Raw genomic sequence first — 26,920 nt, 5'->3', positions numbered from 1 at the left:
AACTACCTCTATTGTCCTAATCGAAATGGGGGATCGATCAGTTCGTGGCGTCGATTGTCAAATCGTAACGAGAAATTACGATTCCTGTTGACGTGCTTCCTCGCGATCGCGTCTCCGCGACTGTTCGAAAAAACGGAAATATAAACAATTTTGTTAAGAAAATGGTTTGATACAAAAGGATTATAAGTTTATAAAATTATTTTTTGAGTAAAATAAATTATTTTCGTATTTATATATGTGTGTTTTTTCGTCAGTGTTTTTCAAATTATAGCAGCTAGAAATTGAAGATCGTTGGTAGCGAGCAACCGTACGAACGAGAAGATTAAAATTTGTTTATCTTGGGTATAAATAAAAGGATAAGTCGAAGGAAGATCAGTTATAAAGATAAAACGAATGAAGTTTGAAAATAGAATTTTATTAGCTACAGTAGCAAAATACCTATTCACTTAAATATTTGGCTTCACACGATTACCAGGCTAAGTTCATTTATATTAATATACAATATGTAAAATATGCCATATTGGATATGGGCAGTGTCCGTAGTAGTACGATGAACTTACTTTTCATACAAGATTTACGAGATATAAATATACATATAATATTTATAATAAACTTTTATATATATATATTATTTTACATGCTAGAAAATAGTACGCTAGGCACTTGTTTGAATAGTTATAGAAATAAAACTTACGGCATATACGATTTCGTGATGGGAAGGAAAGCAATTCGCGGGAAATTCAAAGGCGACAGTAAAAACAAGTGTAAAACGAGATTTTTGACCAAAGAAAGGATCAACGAGGAAAGCATTAGGAACATGACAAGAAAGATAAATACACTGGTCCACGAAAGTATTTGAACATTTACCAGAGAAAACTTTTACGTCCGTATTATACGAAATACAACGCCCATGTTATATGAAACATTTTGAAATTTCATTATCACTGCAATCAGATACTATTATCACGATCGTATTGATAAAATTTGAAAGCAATCGGAAAATGTACATACATGTTGCAAGATATTTGCTGCAAATATATATTTAGTAAACAAATTAATACAGAGTATGAATAGCTTAAACAAATAATAAATGCTGAAGATGATGCGATAATCTTTGCAAAATATATGCTTGTACCAGATATCGTGTAACCTCTATATATATTTTCAGATTTTTAAACTTTATCTATATAATCGCGATAGTTGAGTCTGATTATGGTACTAGTGAAATTTCAAAACGTCCCCTATAATATATATAGTATATCCATTAAAAAGGTGTCTACAAGCGTCCAGATATATAATACTTTCGAGAGTCTGTGTATAGGAAGAAGAAGAGATACGGAGAAAAAGGAAGAAAAAGAAAAACGAAAGGGAAAGGAGACAGATTAAAAATAACGAGGACGAGACATTTGCGGCGGAGGTCAAAAAGAGAGCACGACAAGGAGCAAAAATCTCTCTCAGTTTCTTTCGTCTTCCGCAAATTTTTATTCGGTCCTTTTCCTTCCAGACCTAATTCCCTCTTATGTATAACCTTCTTTATAATTAGCGATAAAGGTAATTGTCGTCGTTTTAACGAAAGAAATAAAGAAAAAGAAGGGAAAAGTAAACAAAAAGGAAAGATGAAAGAAGGAAGAAACGCGGGGAATAAAGGAAAGAGAGCATAAACACGCGGGTTTACATGGATTTACGTGTTCTTTATACACACTTGGCAGCGACTTATTCGGGACCTGAGGTTGCCTGCCTTCAAGGTCTGTTTCTCAGGCCTTTGGAACTGAAGCCTGTCCTCTATCGTCGTCATCCAAAAGCTGATCTCGTTCGAGTAATAATGGCAGTGTTCTTCGTTACATTCGATAAATGGCGTTGTACGGAAATCTTCCAGACAGGATCCGGAACTGGACAAGGATTGTCCTCCACCCTGGGCACCGGCACCCGTATGCTGAAAGCACGTGAAAATTAGTCGAATCCCCGTTTTCCGATATTCGGGATTTCTATCGACGTAAAACGAGAAAAGTTTGAATTGGAAAACGGGGGGAAGCTTCGAACCGAGGAGGCCTGTGAACGTTTCGACGTAAAAAGTTCGACGAAAAGGTAAAAGGGTGGAGACGCGTGTTTAAGAGTGTGAACGAGGTACTCGTCGAGGCGTGTAGAAAATACGTCGTGTTGAATACGATGTTTGCCAAATAACTTTGAAAGCCAAAATTTAACACGCGAACGTGCATGTAAAGTGGCAGACAGAAATGCCTAAAATAAATAAAGATTACAGGGGAAAAATACGATAAGTATCGCGTGATGACTTTCTGAATGTGACGAACTAAGTGTCGAGTAATTTATTTTTACTTTTCGATTGTTCGTTTGAATTTTTATAAGAACTTCGTATGTAATCAAATTTACACGTTTGAGTAGAGAAATGGAAAGAAATGTTCGTACCATGACAAAACTGTATCCGATCCAAAGCCCGGTCCATCCGTGTGGACAATCTGGAATATTCAATGACTGGCTGTGTACGGCTATCACATTCGCTGGAACCTCGCAAACCACGCATCTGTAGAACGAAACGAAATTTCATTTGTTAATACTCATAATACCATTTTACCATGTTCGATAGTTTCGACTTGAACGAACAATTAATTTGATTTCGAGTAACATTTTTGTCAGGCGATGCGATATATCAAATTTATATGTATTATTTAGCATCTGTTCGTAACAACTGCTTCTGGAAGTTAAATTATTAACAAATGTATATTAAATTAACAATTTCATTTTGCATACCCCTTTCTATTTACTCTCATGGAAATGTTTGTAACTTTATATAAACTAAAATGTCGTGACGCTTGCATTGAAATTGCAACTGATTTCCACGCAGAATAAAATTTCATTTTACATAGTTTGGCATAATGACGAATGAAACAATATAAATAATTCTTCCTCCGTTCAAACAATAGCGTATGCTTTATTCTTCTTGCAATTTATATTATTAAATATGTTAAATGTTTCGAATATTTGTATCAATGATTTTTCATAACGACAAGTTGTAAATTACGCATCGCAACAGTCTGTATAAAATAGTAAATTGGGACAATAAATTATTATAATACCTGGATACTCGCGTAAACTTTCAATGTGCGTGTTTGTTACGTAAATTATATCCGAAAAGCATGATTATTGAAACAAGATTCAATGTTTAACATCGAGAATCAATTTACAGAGGTATCGTTAAAATTATTTCGCAGGTCTGTTTTACTTTTCGCCGTACTTGAAACAAATGAATCTACGATATTTTTTAAATAATTAATTCTAGAAACAGCGCTACTGCGTAGTCGTAAATCCTTTGAAAGTTACCAGGTATCCATCTATATCAATATCAATCATCTCAACTCAATCGCGAACATTTCCAAAATAGAAAAAGAGAAGAAGAGACGATAAAAATGCCCCACCGTAAAACCAAGCAGCGTTTTTACAAATAACGCGTCAACGAGACCAACGTCTCGTTTCCAATGTATCGTGTCGAATACGAGATGCAAATAGAGTTCAGTCGAGTTTCTCATGGTAAATGGGAGCAAATCGAACGAGATCTATACGATTTCCTTCTAGCCATCGTGACAAGTCAATCGATCTCCGTTCGGCTGAACAAATCGCGAAAAAATTACTTATATCTTTGAAGGTTTGTAAGTTGTTTAGAGAGATACAGCGAGGTTGTAAATTAAAATGCTACTTAGCAACATCGACTGATGATGCCGCGTCCGAGGTTGTATGCATCTCGTAGAATCTCAGATCATCTCAGAAGCATCTTGAATCTCAAATCACAAAAGTTATTAGCGAATTGATGTAACGAATTTTTTCTATAACTATAGTATACTACATATAATAATAGTATACTACACTCTATCTTTTTAAATACAGCGGAATTCTCTACTATTCGAACAAAACGTCTGCAAGTAACATGTCTTTTTCCTATTACTCTATGACCTGGCTATATTTATTCTGCCAGCGATACCTGCGTCGAAGGGGTGGCAACATAATCGTGTTTAACGATTGATCGATGTGGAACGGACGTTCGTTCCGCGACATAGATCCACGCTACAAGAAACATCTTATTCGAAGGAAACGTAGCTAGGCATTCGATGTGCTCCGGCGACTTTGTTTCATGGAAACGATCAACGTACCTGGAGATGTATTCCTCTATCGCTGTCCCCTCGATAGGCATCATGGGAATTGCTTTAGTGGTCGACAACCAGTAAGAACGATCGCTACGACTTGCATAGTTACAAACGTTGCCGGTGTCGCAGAATAGGAACGGCATCGTCGAGAACTTTCGTACGCACGAGCCGGCATGACCTGTTTCGTGATCATTTATTAGACAGATGACTCAGAATAGACGAAGGGGAGAAGAGAACAAACTGAAGGCACATGCAAGGACGTAGATATTAGATAGATCAAGCTGCCGATACGTACCGATACGCTTGCAATCGACTTCGTAATTATTTCTCTATCTAGCGTACTCGGCGCATATATATGGTACATGTACATTGGCTCACGAAAGTATTTCAACAGTCAATTATCATTACATCAATAAGTCAATATCATTTAATGGTACCATTTTTAGAACTAATTATATACATATTTAATGAATGTTTTACGTTGACAATATACTCGTGTCTCGTGAGAAGAATATTTCAAAAAGTTTCGTATAACACAGATAACATATTACTAGCAATTTTTTGTGACAAGTGTTTGAATATTTTCGTAAGTCACTGTATATTATATTATAGGCAAATGACATATTGCTTGATTGGTTAAAAAATATAATATTTTGAAATGAACATTTCACGTGTTATGGTCTAATTATGGAGATGTTGTTTAAGTTAAGGAAAAATCGAACAACAAATACTTTCTGTAATTTAATTTTCATCCGTGGTACTTGCCTAAATCTTGTGAGTGCGATCTTTCATTGCCATCCGTAGATAACATACTGTATCCTTCCCAGAGTTGGATATGTCCTGCATCACAAACGGGCACTCTGTCAGTTTGACTGTGTTTTACCAGCAAGATACCAGTAAGGTAGTCAGGCGCAGCTTCGCATGGTAGCCCTGGTTCTCCTGGTTCACCCGGATGACCCACGGGTCCTTGAAGACCTGGCAAACCAGGAGCACCAACAGGTCCTTGCAATCCTGGTAATCCAACTGGACCTGGTGGTCCTTGAAGTCCTGGTGCACCTTTCATTCCATGCGATCCTGGGAATCCTGGCTGACCTGAAGCTCCTTTCTCTCCTGGCGAGCCTGGCGGGCCAGTCGGTCCTGCAGTAAAAAAAATAAAAACTCAAATATAAAATATGAACAATAACTAAATTGATAATTAACGACATAAATATAAGTCAAATTAGTACAATTATAAATGATTTACCAATGCAGATATGATTTATAAATTAATTACGATTTATAAATACAAGTAAATGATTTACACATTGAGCTGTTCGGAAAGTCCGCAGCGTTTTTATTACGAGTTTTTGTCAGATAGTAAAATGATCGAATATATATAAATATCGTCCATAGTTTGATACTAAATGGAGTTAAGAAGACATGTATCCGTCTCATTCATTGAATTTAGTATAGTCAAGTTATTACTTATCATGATATCTATAAAACTTTAATTTTCGATATTTTGACGTAATTGACCGTACCAGGGTATCCACGGTCTCCTTTTGGTCCCATCGGTGGTTCGAGGCAGTCGAGACCCTTGTCACCCTTCTGACCAACAAACCCAATAGCACCCATTTTTCCCATTGGACCTGGGAATCCTCTTTCACCTTTCTCTCCATCCAGACCAGGTGGACCCTCTAGACCGGGCCAACCTCTGTCACCTTTTTCACCGGGGAGTCCATCAATTCCGGGAACTCCTGTAAATTTAGTAAAATGAATGTGTTTAAAAAATTACCAAACGTATTCTAAATAGAATAAGATGAAATTATTTGAGTTAAGTTTAGTAGTTGCCTCGTAATTTACCAAATTGGATAATAAACAATTTTCATTATCGTCTTGTATTTGCACGAACTAGTTTTCCGATTGCGTTAAGAAAGAAAATTTTGATCTTAAAGGTTAATCATGTTCAGCACTTTACCTCCAAACAAAGACAAAATTCGTGACCAGGTAAATGAAACAAGAAGTTTATCGATTCAGGGTGTCAAAAGTTGCGAGTTATCCTAAATCTATTGTTTGTTTAAAAAAAAAAGAAAAAAGATGGAAATGGTACTGAAAAAGGGAGATTTTAAATAACAGAAAATAAACAGCAGGAATCTATTGGATGATTTAATAATTTATTAATCCCCGTCCATTTACCTGGGTATCCTGGTTCTCCTTTTTGTCCCGGCAGACCTGGTTCTGGTATACAATTTGCACCTTTTTCACCTTTTGGACCTATTTGACCCGGGAGTCCTCTATGACCTGGAGCTCCATCTTGACCTGGTAAACCGGGAGAACCCATAAGTCCCATATCACCTTTCTCGCCCTGTGGCCCGACAGGTCCATAAGGTCCCTGATCTCCTTTATGTCCTGGTAAACCAGGTAATCCTCGTTCTCCCTTCTCTCCTGGTCGTCCTGGTACTCCTTCTCGTCCGTGCTTTCCTGGCAGACCTGGTAAACCCTTCTCACCCTTGATAGTTAATCCAGGAATTCCTGTAGGTCCACGTGGACCTTCTTCACCTAAAATAACATATTTCACATAGTCGATCAAAGCTTGATCTTTTGCAGACACAATTGAATTGCGTTAACGATAGAAAATGCAAAATAATAAATTAGAAATTGAGAATACCTTTAGCTCCAAGGAGGCCAGGTGGACCTGGGTTTCCAACTGGACCTGGTGTGCCCCTATCTCCTTTTTCGCCATCATAACCAGCTAGACCTTCCTCACCACGATCCCCTTTCTCTCCAGCTACACCTCGTAATCCTGGCATACCTGGTTCGCCTTTCTCACCTTTGATCGCAACTGTCGGTCCAGGTTGTCCCCGGTCACCTTTTTCTCCAGGCACACCACGGATACCAGGTTCCCCAACAAGACCTTGTGAAATAATTAAATCCATTAGTTTCTACAAAATTAGTTTGTACATTTTCTCATAAAGTTGAAAAGAGTTTCAACCTCTTACCTGGCAAACCACGGTCTCCTTTGCCTCCGTTGAGTCCAGGATGTCCTGGAGCTCCCACATCACCATCCAAACCAGGGAAACCAGGTGGACCTGGTGGACCGATGTCACCTGGCTCACCTGGTAATCCGTCGATTCCAGGTGTTCCGGGTTCACCTGGTGGACCCATTGGTCCCTGGTAATTTAAAGATATTTTAAATTAAACTCCTTGCTATGAATTTTTGTTCATTGTAAAGAATAAAACGTACTATATCTCCTTGAGAACCATGGAAACCTCTTACTCCAGCGTCACCTTTTAGCCCTATAGGTCCTGGTAAACCATCGCGACCTGGCAGACCAGGTTCTCCCTTAAGGCCTGGCAATCCGTCTAAACAATTACACGACAATCCACGTTCTCCTTTGTCTCCGTCAATACCATCTCTACCAGGAGGACCAACAGGACCACGGATACCTGGCATTCCTGGTTCACCTTTCTGTCCTTTCTCAGAAACTAGACCTGGTTCTCCTTTGCGTCCCTAACGAGATTAATGGTTACAATAAATTTGTAATTCCCACTATCTTCGTTAAATCCCTATTGGGCATAACACAAATTTGCTGCGATAAGGTAGCAGCAGAAATATTTTTAATTGTATTCATTGAAAGAGAAAGAAAGATACAAGTTTTATAACTCAATAGTGTAAAAGCTTATTACCTATTATCATATTAAGTAATAAATACCAGTTAATCAATATATATAAAATTCCTTTTCAGCTTTTTTAATTGAAAATATTACAAATATTGAACAATTAGCTTAAATCAACATTTACGAATGTAAAAGACTTACTGGCAATCCTGGTAAACCTTGATCACCTTTAGGTCCTTGGAACCCGATAGTTCCAGGAAGACCAGGCGGACCAGGATAACCTATATCTCCTTTTGGTCCAGTTAATCCAGGGCGGCCGGGTTTTCCTTCCATTCCACGTAATCCAGGGAAACCAGCGGCGCCTTTTTCACCTCGTTCTCCTTTCAAACCAGGTGCACCTTCTATACCAGGTCTACCTTGTAAACCAGGTAGACCACGTCTTCCTGGGTAACCTTTCGATCCATCGATACCCGGTTCGCCACGATCACCTTTGATACCTGGGAATCCTGGCAGTCCTGGTTTGCCAGCCTCGCCCGGCAATCCCGGTTCACCTGATACACAAAACAATTACGTTTATGTTACAATTACTATATTACTTTGAAATTTGAAATAAATGATTCACGAGAGACACCTACAGTGGCTACAAAAGTTATTTATGCACCATTGTATTTATTATAACATTTACATACGACTTAATTAGGTCCAAGTATATTAAATATTGTATTATCTAGAAGTGCTTTCTTATCACTACAAAAATTTGATTTCACGAAGACGAAATTGTGGAACTTGATAAAGAAAACGTTTCATTAAAACGTAAGGACGTGCGCAAATACTTTACATAACTGTAACATAAACTGTAGAATTTAGGAATTGCATACCTTTATTTCCGTCTATACCCGGAATTCCAGCAACACCAGGTGGGCCTGGAGGTCCCATCGGACCAGTATCTCCCTTTTCTCCTGGCGCACCAGGCAAACCACTTATGCCTGGAATACCTGCATCACCCTTCTCTCCGGAAAATCCTGGCAGACCCGGCAGACCATCAGGACCTTCTTTTCCTGGTGGTCCTGGAAGACCTTTCTCTCCTTTTTCTCCTGGTGGTCCTGGCAATCCAGGACTACCCTTGACCGAGATACCAACTTCACCTTTTGCTCCTTTCAACCCTGCAGCGCCTGGGAACCCTCTGGGTCCTTCACGACCTGGTTCCCCAGGGAAACCCATTGGTCCTATATTACCCTTGTCACCACGAGGACCTGGTAATCCTCTTGGTCCAACTGGCCCAGGTGCACCAATTGATCCCGGTGGTCCAGGTGGGCCCTGTTCACAAAAGTTTATTATTATCTTACAAATACATGAGTATATAATATTAAATTTGTAAAAGTAATCAAAATTATAATGAAAATAAATAACAAAAAAATTGTATCAAATAGGAAATACAGTTTGTACTTACCGAAATACCTTGTAAACCTTTGTCACCGCTTAACCCATCCCTTCCGGGTGGACCAGGCTCTCCTTTTTCACCAGGAGCACCTCTGTCGCCTTTAATTCCTTTAATTAATTCATCCGGAATTGGACACAGACCTATTTAAAATAGAAATAATCAAATTACTTATTGAGCACTGAAACGGTTTAGAGCCTGAAACGATACACGAATTCCAAGAAATATAAAGCATATCTACCAGGTTCTCCTTTGTCTCCTAATGGACCAGGTTCGCCCTTTGCACCTGTTTCACCTCTTCGGCCTGGTTCTCCATGTTCTCCTTTCACACTAACACCAGGTTCTCCTTTTCGACCAGGAGCACATGGTCTTCCAGGAATACCATCTTGACCAGGGAATCCACGATCTCCCTAGAAACAATAACAGGATGAAAAGTTTTGACAAATTATTTAACGCATTTGCTGCCCTGATCCCTATTTGCGGGTTATAAAAATATTTGTATACATTCGATAGAATCGATGATGATTCCAAAACGGGGAACTTTGTTAATAAAAAAATATATCATATGTGTATTTCAAAAGTCACATAAGTTAAACAAATTTTCAAGAAGAACAAAAAACTATTTGGAAACATACAAAAAATTATTTACGATAAAAGTTATAGGCTGCTCTAAACAGATTTTATAGTATTTATATATAGTATTTATATAGTATAGTATTTTATAGTATTTCTACATAATAGTACACATATTTGATATTTTAAACACACTTTTCGATTACACGCATCAAAAACCAATTAAGAATTATAGAATTACATAATTATTTCGAAATTTGAACGGAAAAGATTGACAGAATGATAAAGGTCGATCGCAACAACTTACAGCAATACCCTTGGGTCCTGGGAAACCTTCAAATCCCATCGGACCTTTTTCTCCAGGCGGACCAGGAAGACCAGGTGGACCATCTCTTCCTACCGGACCTCTCACACCTTTATCACCCTTTTCTACTTTAAGCATGTTTTCCGTAACCACTGCTGGAGTACCAGGTTCTCCTTGTGGACCTGCTGCACCAGGAATACCATCTTTTCCCTAGTAATTGGAAATACACGATATAGTAACGATTTTCTATTACATATTAAAATTTTAATTCTACTTAATTATAAATTTCTGGTACGTGCTGGTAAAGTCATCTACATCCCATTGGATATTCTCTCGAAGCCACGTTATTTTAACTCAAACGACTTGAATTTAAATAACTTGATAAATCTGTGCGAGTCTTTTCTTTCAAAATATTTCCTTGAAATACGAAAGATAAAATAATGTGCTGAAAATACCGGAGGCCCTGGTGGCCCAATTGGTCCAGGTAATCCGTCGCTGCCAGGTTCTCCGGGGAATCCTCGTTCTCCAGCCGGACCTCGTGGACCAGGAAGTCCAGGTTGCCCATCGAAACCACGATCACCTTTGATTCCTGGTAATCCCGGCAGACAGTCTATACAACGCCCTCCTATCTCTCCCTTCTCACCAGGTGATCCTGGAAATCCTGGAATGCCGTTTTTCCCTGGTGTTCCCGGTTCTCCTGGTAAACCAGGTTCTCCGGGCGCTCCTGGAATACCATCCACGTCGCCAGGAACTCCACGCGGTCCTGCGTAACCGCGTTCTCCTTTTTGTCCTTTCTCGCCATCTCTACCGGGCGCTCCATCCATTCCTTTCGGGCCCTATACACGTTTGGTAATTTTTTAAATGTTATTAACTGTCAAAATTAATATTAAATATCAAACGAATTGGATATCAAACCAGTCAAAATAACTGGCATCGGATTTATTGTTTTTCTAATTACATATTTAATTAACCATGTATTATTTATTAACTTATTTAGATACGTGTTAAAGGCCGGTAACTCTAGTGTTAGAACTTGGACAAACTTCATTCTAAATAAAAACACATTTAAACAAATATAAAATATCCGGGAAAAAAGAGTTCTTGTATTAGATCGACTTATTAAATATTCGAGTATCGATTCGTATTGATTTCTGAATAAATACCCACCATAATCGACGCGCCTTTCTCTCCTGGCAGCCCTCGTGAGCCTGCTAAACCTGGCGGACCATCAAATCCACGGGGACCTGTTGGTCCAGGGAATCCTGTGATCCCAGGTTCTCCCTTTGCTCCTTTTTCTCCTGGTAAACCCTCTGGACCAGGAATACCTGCTAAACCAGGCCCTCCTGGTGGCCCAATAGGACCTCTTGGTCCTGGATCTCCGGGATATCCATCAGCACCGCGCGGTCCAGTGGGTCCTGGAAAACCTTGAGGTCCTTTTGGCCCTGGAGGCCCTGGCGTACCTTTCCCACCCTGCAATTAGTAATTAGAAGTAAAGTTTTTACTTGAACAAATGGGTTTTAATATCTCAAAAATAATTATTTTGTTATCATTATACTAACATTCTTGTCATTCTATCAATTTTGATGAAAAGTTCTATTGTACTTCAATTCTAAAAGTATATTTGTGTTGCAAGAAGAGGTCATTTAATCTATTCGTTTCTTAGAAAGATTAATGTTAGTAATACTTACTCCAGGTGGACCAGGTGGTCCTCGTAAGCCTGGAACACCCATAGATCCATCTCGACCTGGTTCTCCTTTCTGTCCAGGACGACCTGAAAGGCCGTCTAATCCGTCATAGCCTCGATCGCCTTTGCGTCCAGGTGGACCTGGAGGTCCAGAGAAACCATCCCGTCCCTGAATGTAGTAAATGTACAAATTAATTTACATCATCCTGTATTTTTACTTTACCATTATCATTGCTTTTCTCCTCGCTTCTTATTCACGTCTATATCTTTTCAAATACTTTCCTTCTTGCAATACTTTGTTTAGAAAGAGCATCAAATACACAAAAGGTAGTGAGATTATAGCGAATACCATAACCAAACATTGAAAAACTATCTAGACTTTAAAAATGTCTATTGAAATATAATAATCATTTCAGATCATATAGATCCAAAGAGAACAACACGTTTAAATGAAGCGAATAAATATACTTACACGAATACCTGGTGCGCCTGGAAGACCTTTTTCTCCTTTCATACCTGCAGTACCAGGAATACCATGATCACCAATTGGTCCCTGTTCTCCTTTTTGACCATCCGACCCTCTTTCACCCTATTGTTACAAATGAAATAGAATAGATATAAAGGAACACATCGTATAATCGTACAAATCTTTGACTATATAAATAATGTATACAAATACAAATTTTTATACACTAAATTGTTTATGCATATATTTGCATTTTTTTTAAACTAGAACCTAAAAATTTAGAACGTTATTGACAAAATCTATGTACTCTTTGCTTATTTTAATGTTGTAAATTTTAAGTATTTAAAAGGAATACCGTGTCTCCTTTTTCACCACGATCTCCCTGTGGACCTGCTATTTCTTCTCCTGGATGTAGAAAGCCGCCGACTGCAGGCGATCCAGGAGGTCCTTGCTCTCCCTTCTGACCTTTGTCACCTTTCGGACCTTCAAACGCAAGACCCATGTTTCCCTTTTCTCCTCTTGGTCCTTGTAAACCAGGCGGACCCTGAATACGATAGTTGAATATTTTAAATCACGGTATCGTAGCATTATCGTTTATAGATTAACCATTCGCCAATATAAGTGTCTTATTTGTCAATAGATAAAGAGTAGAGAAATTATTATTTTCAATGATTACAAATAATAACAACATAATGGTATTACTGCAAACGAACGATATTAAAATGAACTTCGCTTTTAACACGGTTAAGTGTACAACGAGTCACGAAAGTATTTACAAACAGTAACTTACATAAGGACCACGATCACCCTTAGGTCCAGGAAATCCACGTTCTCCTTGTAATCCTGGTTGTCCTGGAGGTCCTCTGACACCGTCTATACCCGGTTCTCCCTTTTGACCTACAGGGAACCTACCAGCGAACCCTGATTGACCTTTGTCTCCCTTGGGCCCTCGAGGACCTGGATAACCACGAGGACCTGTATCTCCAGGACGACCAGCATGACCAGGTTCACCCTGAAAGATAATCGTCAAAAAAAATTTTCAAATTTTCATTTTATACTATCGCATATTCTCATTTTTTGTTTCAGAATTTCTCATAAATGCACAAACATCCGTATTCTCGTAATAAGTATTACTAATAAAAATAATTTGCAGCATGCGTACGTCTGTTCCATTGCAGCCATCACGACCAGGTAGACCAGGAGCTCCGGGCGGACCTTGTACTCCAGGAACGCCACTTATACCGGAAAATCCAGGTATACCCATTTTACCCTGGAAAAAATTATTGTTAGCAATACATTATTGTATATTATTATAAACAAAAGCGAACGTTAATAGTAAATCAGTACATACTCTGTCACCTTTCGGACCGCGTAGTCCTTGAGGACCAGGATCACCTTTTTCTCCCTTTGGTCCCAAAAGACCTTCTGTTCCAGGAAATCCTTTTTGACCTTTAGGTCCCTGTGGCCCCATTACACCTGGCGGTCCCTGTGCACATAAGTCAAAATGAATTAAAAATTCACAAATCTAGTATAATATAAAAATTATATTCATTTAATTTGTTCTAACACTCTGTTGCAGATATCTGTTATATTTCTGTTATATACATGTATATAACGTAATGCGTGCTTTTGCAATTATTCATATTTTGTCGTACAACTCACACCGAAACGAAATTTACATCAAATTACTTTCACCTCTGAATTAAATGAATAACCCAACCATCGTAATTTAGTAGGAAATAAAAGGAATACAACAGTAACACTGATTTTATAGCTAATTCTTTTCCATTCGTAACTCCAATATTTCCACGCCTCGTGTGCTTTTCTCGTATTGTCTTGAAATATAATTTCCAATTATGTCTTACAAGTTTACATTTTTGTGATTACCGTAAAAAAGGAAAAAAAATAAATTTTGCGTAAAAAATTCCCTTCGACGAACACTTACTCTGGAACCTTTCTCCGCGAAACATTTTGGCACGCAGCAGGCCGATCCGGTACAGTTTCTTTGTGGCTTGTATCCTGGAACTGGCACAACCGTGTAACTGCTCGGATAATTGTCCGAATCTCCGGCCGCGCCGTATCCTCCACGTTGCCCTGAAGAGTATCCGCGTTGTCCGTAAGGATCTCCGCGTCCATAATCGTCTCTGGATCCATAATTTCTATCGTAGCCATCGCCAGAAGAATCTCTGGACCTTTGTTCTCCTCCGGCTTCTCCTCTTCCGTAAGAGTCTTCATAACCCCCAGATCTTCCGTAAGGATCGCCAGCTTCTTGATTGTAAGGATCCAACGGGATTTGATCTTGACCTTGGTTGTAGGATTCTTGATCCAAGCCTCCTGAGAGGAGAAGATTACTCGTGTTAAACGAATCGGATAGACGATCTATGAGATGGAAAGATGGGAATGAAATCGTATGAATTGGGACGCTGGTTTTCGTGTTTAACGCAATGACAACAAGTATCCTCTTAAAAATAAGCTATAATCGTTACAGAGAATGTATATGCAAATTTATATTTTTCAAATGTAGGCAGAAATGTTATTTCATTGAATGAAATCTCTAGATAAATATGACGATATTTCGTAAGGGCTGCAGATAGGAGAAAAAAATGTGAAATGAGAAAAAGATTGTAAACGACTATTAACAAACGCGTAAATGAACCGAAAAATATAAATTTCGTTGACGTTAACATAAAGAAGTAACTTTAGCAGAAATCATAATTCAAAATAATTTTTCACCCAAAATGCACGAGCTTGGAAAATTATAAAGCCGTACAATTGCAGAATCATAAATGAGGGGCGAAGAAAAGGTTTCGCAATAAAATGCACGTTACTCGTCACAGCTCTATTTTGGGAAATTCGACAAATTTCTCGTCTGTTAAAGTTTTGTTCTTTTATCAAAATAATTCATTCGAAGCTCGAGCGATATCAGTTTCATGCCTTTTCAAAATTCAATTTTCTATTAGCCTATTAAATTTTATGGAACACCATAAACTTGTGCGCGCGCGCAATAACCGCTGGCACTATCGATTAATAGGAAACTATTACACAACGCTGTAAAGACAAAAGATAAATGTACGGTTCTGTTAATTAGTAGGCCGAAATTGAATTCGTAAATCCGGAGATATTGCGACGGAATCGTTTCGAAGGAAAGAAGGCGAGTGCTGTTTCTTGGAAAATTGTTAACAAATAGCACGATTAATACAGGACATATACTTACTACTCGTTTCAATTTTTAACACGATTGTTTCAATAAATTATTTCAACGTGCTTTAACTTGTTACATGACTTTACCTTTATGTTATTTACATATGTATGTAAATCACTATGAATAATATGAAGAGGACAAAGAGGAAAATTGTGATAAGTGCATTTTTACTGATTTTTTAATTTTAATATCGCATTATGATTTAAAAGAAATAATTGTTTGATGTGCCACTGGTTTATCAGAGGTATAAAGATTTGTCAACGATCGTTTAAATTTAATACCATAATTAGTTTGATATCCGCCGGAATCATCGGTTCTCTGATTATAGTCATCGCCATCAGGGTATCTGTTGTACCGATCATCGTAATTCTGACCTTGATAGCCTTGGCCTTGGTTATTTAAGTACCGCCTATCTTCCTCAGAATCTATACAGTAGAAAACAAGATCAATTTGCTACATATGTTATGTCAAATTATTATAATATTATTCGAAATTACAAGTTTCACAGGAAGAGTAAAATACATTCAAAGTATTTAAACAGCACAAATTAATAATTTTCAATTAAGAAAGTAGAAAATGACAAAGGAGAAGCAAAAATTAATAAACAGGTAACCAGATAATCAGTTTAATAAAAGTTAAAGGAAAAACTACATAAAAATACGAAAGAGAAAATCAACTAAACGATTTATCCGGAGAAGAAAGAAGCAATGGGAAAATTTTTGGAAACGAGAAATACTATTTTAAAGTTTCAACAGAGGTATTTATTCGCGTTTGCAATAAATTTTTTCTAAAGATAATCTTCCATTTCGTCAGCGTATAAAAAGGACATAAAAAGGAGTTATCTAGATATCCGTACATAGAATTGAAAATATTATCCAATTATACTTATCGGCAAGAGGTGCAGCGAAATTTTTGTTCTATGCAGAGAAAATCAAGAAGAGATAAACCCCGTCGTTACCTTCGTTGTTCGTAACAAAAGCTCTCCATCGCGGTGAAATATTATAATCGTCGTCTGTACTATTTGGTTTTCCAATATCACCTCGTCCAAGTGGGACAACAGGCGGAGGATTGTACGACCATGATGTGTGGTTATATTGCTGGAAAAGAAAAAGATATAAAATAGAACAGAGATTTATTTGATGACTTCTTCGAAAGGAAGTAACATTGTTTAATTGTAAGAGAGCATTCATGTTTTGTTTTCTATTGCAGTTATAGTGATCTTTCAACACGTTCGCTACCGCAGTACGTTCACGAAAAATCCTATCTTGTTATTTCTGCAATATATTTTATAATACCATACATTTTCATCGATTTTCATCGTAGAATATAACCGTCTAAAATGTAATTTCTTTCCAATCATCCACGTCAGTCATACATATCGTTTATTTCGTAGTTTAGAACAATTAAATTTAAATTAATCTTTTATGCAATATTTATTGATTGCGCGCTTTTGTTATAAAGACGGTGGCCAAAACTTTCAGAAAATTATGATTTTCCAAGTTGAACGGTAAAAATGAGATTGAAATATTTCGAATAACTTACCAAATAAATTGTGAATTTACGTATCTTATGAAACTTTGTATAACTTGAAGTTTTTTCGATATGAAATCAACTGTCAGTAGATCAAGTAATCGATTAGAATCAATCAAAATCGATCGGATCTCGGTAATCGATACGAAGATGCGCGATAAACGTAAATATCGATTGAGCTGTAGATCATGCAGGTCTGAGGGTATTGACTGAAGGATCTACAAACTACTTTACCGACGGAGTATGACCAATCATTCGCAGACACTAAATTGATCGAATTTGATGAAAAATACAATTTTCGAATATGTGGTTGCTTACAAAAAAAGTTAAAGGGGTTTAATAGAATATTCTAACATAATTACGATTGTTATCATATTGCAATTATATATACAGAACAAATCGATCATAAAACACTAAGCTTTGTTCGACAAATATTTGCGAATGCATTGACTTTTCTAAAAAGAATAATATGACTGTTATTCTTAGAAAGTACAAGTAACCTTTTCGCTTTGTCAACTAAAAGTGAAATAAATAAATTAATTAAAAACGTAATATGTATTGGTACTTACTGGCTATATTCGACTTAAATTTAATAATTGATCCAGAATAATAAATGTGTATATATATGCATGCCGTGTATAGAAAATGATTAGATTCGGCACAAATGAATTAAAATGACGTACGGGATAGTACCCGAAATAAAAATTTGTCACGAATTTTAATTCTATAAATTACAAAGGAAAAAGGAACATACGAATAAAAAATGTTTGATATTATACGACTTGACGATTAAGATAAAAGTTATGTTTCGCGCTAGAACGAGAAAGCATAGCTAAGCGTATGTATCAAATGCCTAGATATGAAGACTAAAAACGTTTTCAAGAGGATCTTCTTACATCTTAATATTTAATAGGTACTTCTGAGGTTGCATCAACTGTCGATAAGTTATCAGCTACGCTTCTTGTACGACAGAGCACATTTTATTTTTTAATAATTTTTAATTCGAATTTTGATAATCTACATTTTACAGCGATATTGAACAACGATGTATAAATTTAACCGAAAAGTAAATTCCATAAATCCAAAGCATCGCGATTGTTACTTAAGCCTTCCACCTATTCTCTAAAATATCTTCCAACATCTGAAAAGTCACGTAACGTCTCAAATACGCTATGCAAACACTCACAAGGTGAACATTAACATGAGCGGTATAGCGTAACTACGAATCTACCAAAATGTTCAACGACTCACGAACGACAGTGCATCGTACGTACATATAACAGAGCGACATCTTTTTCCAAGAGATATGTTTCAACACACGCGGACCAATTTCTATACCTCGATCGCTGATCTAGCCCTGTCTGCGTACGGCGACCATATTATACAAATTAGCTCGATTCAGTCGATGCGTCATCGCGTTCGCAGAAAGTCATTGTCTTGCCCTCGTTTTCACGTTTTATCCTTTTTAAGTTTCGGAATGGTACGCGCTGACAGGAAGCGCGGGAGATAACGCTTCGCCCGTTATCGTTTTGAAGTGACGCGCCGCACGCTGTTCCTCTTTGGATCCCTTTCTGGCCAGCCTCTCTGCCGCGCGTTTCCCTCGAACATTTCCCTCGAAAAAGCTGAATGAAATAGTACGGGTTTTATCGAAACAGAAGATAATCGTGTCACGTCGATGCCATACATCTTGGGAAACTACGAGAAGAGAAGCGGCAAGGGTCTCGAAAATTCCAAAGGCGAACAATTTTATCACCGTTTGCAAAAGTATTTGTCTACTTAGCGAATTCGATGAGTTACGAATTTAGAGGGAGACTCACGAGAGAAACCATAGAAAATGTTTATGCGCGTATTGTAATATTTTTGTGATATTTGCTAAACATATTTATTGATTAAGAATCGCTTATTTTTGCAGCAATTTGTAAGGGATCATATGGCGTAACAGATACACATAATTTGTCGAATCTTCATCCTGAATTCTAATAATACGAAGCGATATAGACATCTGGACGTTGATAATACGATAATTCGCAACGACCTCGTCACACGAGTTACACGCGAAACTGATTTACTGACATCACTGCTGAAAATATGTACAGGATTATGCCTTCTCAATTCTGTGATGCAAGAATATAAAATCTTGTTACGGATATGTCGAACTTTTTATAGAAAAGTCAAAAATTCCTGTTTTCTGATACGTCGCGAGTTAAATCATTTTTACGATTTCTCTTAATTCTTACGATTTTACAAGATAAACTAAACGATCCTCGAATCTTCAACTAACAGTCTAAGTACGTAACGTTCTTCTACTTTTATTACATTTTGATCCCATTCCCGTTTAATTGTTGATACAACTCTAAAATCCCAATTAATTAGGATCTTTTAGATTAATCTTTTATTCGTATAATTATTAAACGATTATAATCAATCTACTTTAATAAATGGAGTTTGATGTCGTAGAAGATTAAACGAAGTCAGAATTTCAGATGTAGTGGACAGATCAGTGGAGATTGTAGTTGCAATTTGAGATTAAAGAAGCTGCTATGAATACGAAACATAATTATCATACGATAATGTACTTATTTCCAAACAATGAATCATAGATATTACGTAGCGCTTAGCGCTACATTAGCTTTAAATTATTCCATTTATCTATAATTTATGCGTGGCATAAAATAGAAAAAATGTAAGGAAGATTATTTATTACTATGATCACATTATGATAATACTATCAAAAGTATAAAAGTTGGAAAATTTTTTATTCCTCGGCTAATTTTTCACCTAACGGCTTCGTTATTTAATTAACGAGTACAGAGTAACGTAAAACCTTTCCGAAATACAATCACCGAATACTAATTGCTTAGATCACACGTGTTAATCTATATTCGCTATTATTACCATTTAAAATTAATTATACGTTATTCTATATCGACAAATACAAGTTACAATCGTAATTCTAGCAAATTTCAAAGTTCAGTTTGTTTCGATTTACCGCGATATTACATATTTCATTTCGAATTACAATTATTTGTATATTTGTAATTAATTTGTATGTACGTTGACTTTATAGAAAATGAAAAATTACCAGCCTCGTAATACTCGATCCCAAAATATTGGAAAAATAATAATCAACAAATATAATCTCCATTCTCCTGGATTCACAAAATGAAACTACGCTCGATACTATCTATAGTAGAATATCTATATCTACGCAAACATCGGAAATTCTCTTTCCTTGCAACGACAGACAACGACCAGAAGCATGCACCTACCTATAGATCCCATACGCCAAGTTCCAAAAATCGAGAAATTTATTCGAAGAAATATTTCCAAAAATAGAATCTCCGTTTCCTCCTTTCGACCAAACCTCCAACCAAATTATCATCAACGTCACACGCATCTCTATCCTCGAGCAACCACCAAAACGACTCAATCTACACGGCCATTTCGTTCAACGAAGTCAGCCCAATTTTCTTATTCTAGATACCGGGACTATCTTCTCGTGACGGTTCAAGAATCGTTCCTTTTATCGCGTTTCTTGGCCGCCTTCGTGAATCCGCGATTACGTAACCAATCAGCCATCGCGTTCCAGCTTGGATCCCGAACGATCCTTTTTTCCTTCGATCCTCCGTCATTCCTGTTTGTCAACTTCACCTTGCCGTATTCCTCGTTTCATTCGCAGGGGCTGCTGCGACGAACAGGCAGCCCCACTTTTCAGTAATTCCACTAAACCGATAGAACTCGAGTCAAAATCAATTAAAATCGAGTCACTCTTTCGAACCTACTATGAATTAATAGTCAACTGGTAATAACTTTCAACGTTTCTTCAATATGAAGCTTGTGCGAACCGTTCGGGCGTCACATCGATCATCCGTAAATTGGAAAGAACAAGAATGTGACGATGTTACGGAGCAACGTGTATTTCAACAAGATTAATACGGTGTAGGACGAGGCTCGCTAATTCGTTGGTCAGCGATCTTTGTAATCTCGATGGACGACGCGTATTCATAAGAGCCAAGTGTGATATGTGTACGTTGATACGACGAAAGGAACCAAGTAATTTACTTTGTCGACAACATACACGCTATGGCGAGTTGAAAACTACGGCAGTGAATATTAAGATTTTGAGAATGAAGATTCCCATCCCTTTAATTTCATAGTTGAGTTGTAACTTTATTCTCTGCAACGATACGTTTTCATGGAACGAATTCTTACAACGATAAACGCAGCACGCTACTTTAGGAAAAATAGCGATGGACCGACTCGTATCGCTATGATCCTTACGAGCCAATCGTGCGAGATCACTTGTAAATTCAAGGGTCAAAATAATTAATACGGAATATTTTTCAATAAATTTTCAAAATCATTTGTTCTATATAGTACGTATAAAAATCACAGGTTTCGTGAAAATTTCTATCGCGGTCAGGTTACGAGTGATAAATTACAAGCAAAGAAAACTAAATTACTTCGTTCGGTAAAACTGTTATCGCGAAGCGTGCAACAAGAATCGTTATCAACGTTGATCAAAGCCTAGTTACACAGGCCTTTCTGCTGTTAATTACCGCATTCGGAATTTCGTTCGATGCGATTTATCCGGCGAATAACGCTATCTTTAAGAGTTTTTAACGTGCAATTGACTTCACGACGATCATCATTATCCCGCCGCTCCGTAAACCCGTTCCTCTGACTAAACACTTTCGCTACGGCGCAAGTGGTTCCCGCCTCGCGAAACAATTTTTCACGTTTCACGCATCACCGAGCATGCACGAGACGCTAAAATTTAAACGTCGCGTAATAGCAGCTTGCCAACTGTAAAAGATACAGAATGAATGGAACGTTTTAACATTACAGCCGGTATACAGGTACCTTGGCTGGTGCGTTCGAAACATCGAGGAGACATAATCGACTAATCGATTCGTGTCATCGTAAGTCACGAATATTCTACGAACGAAAGTGTAGAATGCAGCTGCTAACGAGATACGAGTAAAACAGTCAAAATAAATATGCTTCTCATCCGGCGAATTTGCTGTGCAAACTTCTTAATCCTATGATGTCAGGTAAAATAAAGAAAATACGACGAGAACAGAATTACTGTTTAAGCCTGCGTTTAACGTAAAGTAGGATTTTTCGTAATAAAACTAAAATACCTTGAAAATGAGCAACATTAGGACTTTTACGTTAAGGAGTTATTGTTATAATCGATTATTTATTTCGCTATTTTTCGTTCTATTTCGTTATTTTGATCTGGAATGCTTTTTTTTTTATCTTACGTAACTTGGATTGGATTTCGACACGTAGAAACGATGAATTTTTATTGTATCCAATTTTTTTCTTTTTTTTTTTGTGTTCTGTTTCCAAGCTTCGATGGAGAGAAGAATCGAAAGAGGGCTTACTGCCCTCGAGAAGGTTTTATCAAAATGTTTTATCAAGCTATAATAATCAAATTTTTGATAATCCAGGTCTCGATCGAGTGCCCGAATTTCGGGACAACTAATTCATTTTACCATTCTCGAGGAATTGCGATTTCTACAATTCGAAAAGTTCTATGATTTCCATCCACACTTTTCGTCTGTTTTAAGTTACTATTAGTAAACGTGTACTATCATCGTAGATTCCCGCAACAAAGGATAAATTTTAACGGTACACGATCTAAAATCGGATCGCGTAGTGAATAGTAGATATCTACATACACAGCTGCATTCGACCATAATGACGGCGCAAAGGTTAAACTCTATTCAACCCCAAAACGCAATCTACCAACCCAATAACTTCTTGCAAGAACGAACATGCGGTCGTGGAGAACCAAAAAGGACGATTAAGTTCTTTAGACGATGGTAATCCAGCCGCGGTCAATTCCAAACTATTTTCAATAGTGACTAAGCTGGCTTATGTGCTTGTACGCGCGGTACACGTGTACGTGGCGTAATAAAATTACACAAAGCGCGGTTACGGCGTCTCGTAGGCGAACTGGTCGCTAACAGACGGCTGCCCTATTTCGGATTTAACACCTTTCCGTCGTTGGTCGACGACAAATCTGCTGAAACGCTCTTATCGCGTCTGCGACATGATCTTCGCGTTATCGACCGCGTGCCCGATGCACGCTGCTCGGAAATAAGTTTGCTAAAAGAGAAATAAGAACGTTGGAGAACATTTTTTATCTCTACGTGTATATAGCAACACTATCGAAAACAACGTACCGGATAATTTAACAAATTTGAAGAATTTCTATCACGACCTTCTATCAAATTATAACGAAACGATAGAAAGATAAGAAATAATAATAAGAAGAAATAATAACATTCGAAACTTGTTAAACAATTTTCTCTGTTTCAGTGACGGAACGTTGAAACTCACAGATAAAGGGCGAACTGGAAATTTGTATTCTTAGATGAATAATTTAACTCTATCTGTCGTACTCGTAGAATATAGTGTAGGTTTGTTACTATTTATCGTGGTATTTAGAAAACTTGTTCGCAGGATATAAGCATGAATATTTAATTACTCTAGAAGTCTGTAAAAGTTATTCGAAGAATTCGTTAGCAGAAAAGATAACGAATTTGTATATATAGGAAAAATCGATCGAAAGAAGCGATGGATATATTATTCGATACAGTACGAATTCTATAAAAATACGCTAAATTTTATTTGTAACTTTCGACAGGAATTTTTCGAACAAGCTGATATTTTCAAAAGTAGTTTTTCAAAATTGTATCGATTTTACGAGGGATCGGTGGAAGAACGGCGTTTTGGAGCAATTCGTCGAAATAGTGATATGGCGTGCTGAAGAGACAATTTCTAGAGTGGCATAAAGCATTCCTTGGAACGATTCGTTGAAATATGACGTGCAATTGGAGAACAATTTCTTGTTATCGTTGCTCGAAATCGAGTTGTGTAAAACCGGTGAACAGTTTCGCGTAGCAATTTATCGAAAGTACCGATAACCTATTCAGATGAAGATTGAGTTTTTGAAACAGTTCGTTAGCCATGGCATCGTTATTACATGGAACTGCGGAATGCTCCGTTTCTGCGATTCGTCGAAATTGCGTTATAAGAGAAATTTCCTTTTTTCAAGTAGTATGTTCAACTTGTGGAGCAATTACTTTTGCACAAATTTGTATTATTTGCTATGATTCTGTTAATGCTATCAGTATCGTATTATCGCTATAAATATATGACACACACGGTCTCATGTCACTGTTTTATAAATATTGTCTAACATAAGCAATATATTACTTTAGATTAATCGACTTTAGATTAATCGATCGCTATCGATCATAATATAATAACAAAATATGGCAGCTATTAAGTATGTACTAATTGCTTAGGAACTACAACTTGAGTAAGTAACCTTGAGCTAACTGATCAAGCTCGCTTCCAATTATATCATCCAACCTACGTTAGTGTCATCTGAAGATAAAACATTCCTTCTAACTATTAAACAACTACAGGTCCTATTAATTACAACTGTGACCATGACTCGGCAGACGCGCGATTTAATTAACAAAACCAACAAACGATCGGAGGATTCCCATACGATTTCCGAAACAATTCCATCGATTTCGTTCGGCAGATGGATAGAAAAACTGTGAGAAATGTGGCAAGCGTTTCCGCGGAGGAACGTAAGAACGTAAAACCACAACGACGCGATGCGATGCGACGCGACGCGATGCTCCGAATGATTTAATCGCGTGGGCAATGAATGTGCTCGCGCGAGTCGTGCGTGTTACGCCAACCAAAGATCTGTCGACCTTCGAATCGAGCTTTTTCGCCCTCGCAACTCCATCGGTTCTCGAACGTGCACAGTACACACAATGAAGCGAACAGAGGAGGAAAGACAGAAGGTCGGAGAGCACGCGCCACGAAACGCGATCCTCTCTCGATTCGCGGTTGACTTTTTAGTCGTTCGATGCAACGCTCCATGCACGTGCGTTGCGTGCTCGAATGTACCAACGCAAAGGCGTAATCGATGAATGAATCGAACCGATCGCAGAGATCTTCTCGTTTTGTCAGCGTCTAGCGATATACAGAGTGAGAACGAGTCACGATTCGAGAGATTATCGAAATTAAAACGATGGTTGTACGTACCCCACCAACTATCCCGGCCAGGAACACTGCGGATGCGACGAATCTGAAAAGACAATTTTTTCCAATTATTCTATGAAAGTGGAAATTATCATTTTGTTAGTTTGCTCGCGTTATTACAGATTCTCGACAATTTGGAAAATTTCACGCTAAATTTCTTGAGTTCGTTTCGTTAATAAATACGAAAAAGAAAAGAAAACTGCTATATAAGTAACTTTACAAATATTTATATCGTTTGTTTGAACGAAATCCTCGGTCTTCAAAAGTTCTACCGTAGAAGCATCGATAAATTTCGTTGCGTAACGATACGAAGTTAGAAAATCGAACGAATAAAGTTCCGTAAAAGAACGTTGTAGCCTATAGCTCGTCGCTCGTCGATTTACTAATATCGTTCGTTAGTAAATTATCGCGCAAGCAGACTTAAACGTGATAAAACATTGAGAAATCAAAATTTTATTTTCTTATACCTTAACGCCGAAAATATTACAAAATATTGAAGAGAACGTGGAGAAGTCTTGGACGTGAATTAAATCGTACAAATAAAATAGAAAGCAAAATACAAGAGGAATTTTCCAAGAAATCTCTATCGCTTCGCGTATCGGGTTAAAAAAACAGACAAATAGGTACATACGCATCGAAAGAAGAGATTAGAGAAATAGGTCACGGTAGAATCATCAAGAATTTTACTGGTCTCCCGCGGCACCGCAAATATCAACTATATTTTAAATATAAAAATCCGCTATCTACATAAATAAAGGCGTCCGAAGAAATATTTCACAGCACTTCGCGCGAAACGTATCGAAAACCAACGTACGCGCGATTAACGCAAAAATACCAATCGGATGGACGGACGTCTTTGGCGATACAAAGCACGAGACGGTGCTGGGTTCTCCGTCAGAAGGATAATTGATCACAAATACGCGCGAGTTTCGTCCTTGAAATCCACTCGTCGATCCGTCGGTATGTAACGGGGGGATGAATGTGCCCCCTCCGTGCATCATTGAAATACTCGTGGCGCGTGCACCGAGGGAGAACAAGCGCGGAGCAATTAAAGAAGAATAAAAGGATCGACCGAGGAAAGATCGGTGGAACGGGAACAGGTACGAAAGGCAGGTCTAGGCAGGGTGACTGCAAAAACTAAGATGTCTCGTGGAACGAGGAGAAGAGCACGTTATTCGACGCACGACAGTAGTTCGTCAGAGTTCACGGAGGTGAGATACGTATCTCGAACGATGCTTCCGTGTCACGTTGGTGGAAAAGCACAACACGAGCAACACGGTTACCGAATGCACGTGTTCGCGCAATATAGAGATCATTGACGTAACAACAGGTTGACGAACCAGTAAGATAATCGCGAAGGAAAAGGAGTAAGAACGGCGAAAAAGAAGGAAATGGCAGAAGAGGAAGAAGAAGAAGGAGTGGAAGAAGAAGACGAAGACGAAGAAGGAGGAGAAGAAATACGAGGAAAGTAAGGAGAAAAGAAAGAATTTTGGAAAGAAGAGAATAGTAAGATGAATGGCGACTCACCGCAATCCCAACCGGGTCATTTCGACCTCCCTATTCCGCGACGGGTCTAGGGAGCCGAGGAGCACAGGCTAGCACAAGCACCGCACGGAAAGACAGTCACAAAATATCGCGGGGAACCCGGCACCGAGTAGACGTGGTGTGTGGACCGTCCCATCCAGGGAGGGCTCTGAATGAACTCGGGTGGAGGGAAGGAAGGTGGAGGCGGCCGCCGAGCCACGCCAGCTAGAATTCCTCCGCCGAAAGGATCGGGAGAGAGGCTTCTCTCGATTCCGCGAGAGCTCGTGTGCTCTCACACTGTGTTCAGAGTCTGTGCCTCCCCCGCTCGCTCAGTGCTCTCCGCTAACTCGCGGCCAAGAGAATCGAACT

General features: G+C 38.1%; 1 protein-coding gene across 1 annotated transcript; it reads right to left on the bottom strand.

The window, feature by feature from the left end:
* Positions 1 to 394: 394 nt before the first annotated feature.
* Col4a1 (Collagen type IV alpha 1) lies at positions 395 to 26,920 on the bottom strand. The gene is made up of 27 exons (XM_069123044.1): positions 26,555 to 26,920; positions 25,031 to 25,073; positions 16,377 to 16,515; positions 15,700 to 15,843; positions 14,162 to 14,550; positions 13,568 to 13,702; positions 13,379 to 13,486; positions 13,007 to 13,228; positions 12,572 to 12,760; positions 12,223 to 12,339; positions 11,755 to 11,919; positions 11,234 to 11,536; positions 10,522 to 10,902; positions 10,070 to 10,276; positions 9,431 to 9,599; positions 9,202 to 9,332; positions 8,630 to 9,068; positions 7,953 to 8,302; positions 7,378 to 7,644; positions 7,133 to 7,304; positions 6,802 to 7,047; positions 6,330 to 6,692; positions 5,675 to 5,890; positions 4,920 to 5,291; positions 4,161 to 4,332; positions 2,425 to 2,539; positions 395 to 1,933 (listed from the first exon to the last, which is right to left on the bottom strand). Exons 1-27 carry the CDS (start codon positions 26,572 to 26,574, stop codon positions 1,682 to 1,684), a joined length of 5,826 nt encoding a protein of 1,941 aa, XP_068979145.1. The 5' UTR covers positions 26,575 to 26,920; the 3' UTR covers positions 395 to 1,681.

The sequence above is a fragment of the Bombus flavifrons genome, chromosome 11, assembly GCF_040668555.2.
Source record: "Bombus flavifrons isolate JBK064 chromosome 11, iyBomFlav1_principal, whole genome shotgun sequence".
NCBI lineage: Eukaryota > Metazoa > Arthropoda > Insecta > Hymenoptera > Apidae > Bombus > Bombus flavifrons.
This window is presented reverse-complemented; position numbering and strand designations above follow the sequence as displayed.

Excerpts from the sequence above, each read along its gene's own strand:
- Col4a1 (XM_069123044.1), bottom strand. The coding sequence starts at position 26,574 with ATGACCCGGTTGGGATTGCG. Across the intron at positions 11,537-11,754 it reads GACCACCTGGTCCACCTGGA|GGTGGGAAAGGTACGCCAGG; the intron begins GTAAGTATTACT and ends TACTAATTGCAG. Across the intron at positions 9,333-9,430 it reads AGGAGACAAAGGAGAACCTG|GTCTGTGTCCAATTCCGGAT; the intron begins GTAGATATGCTT and ends TATTTTAAATAG.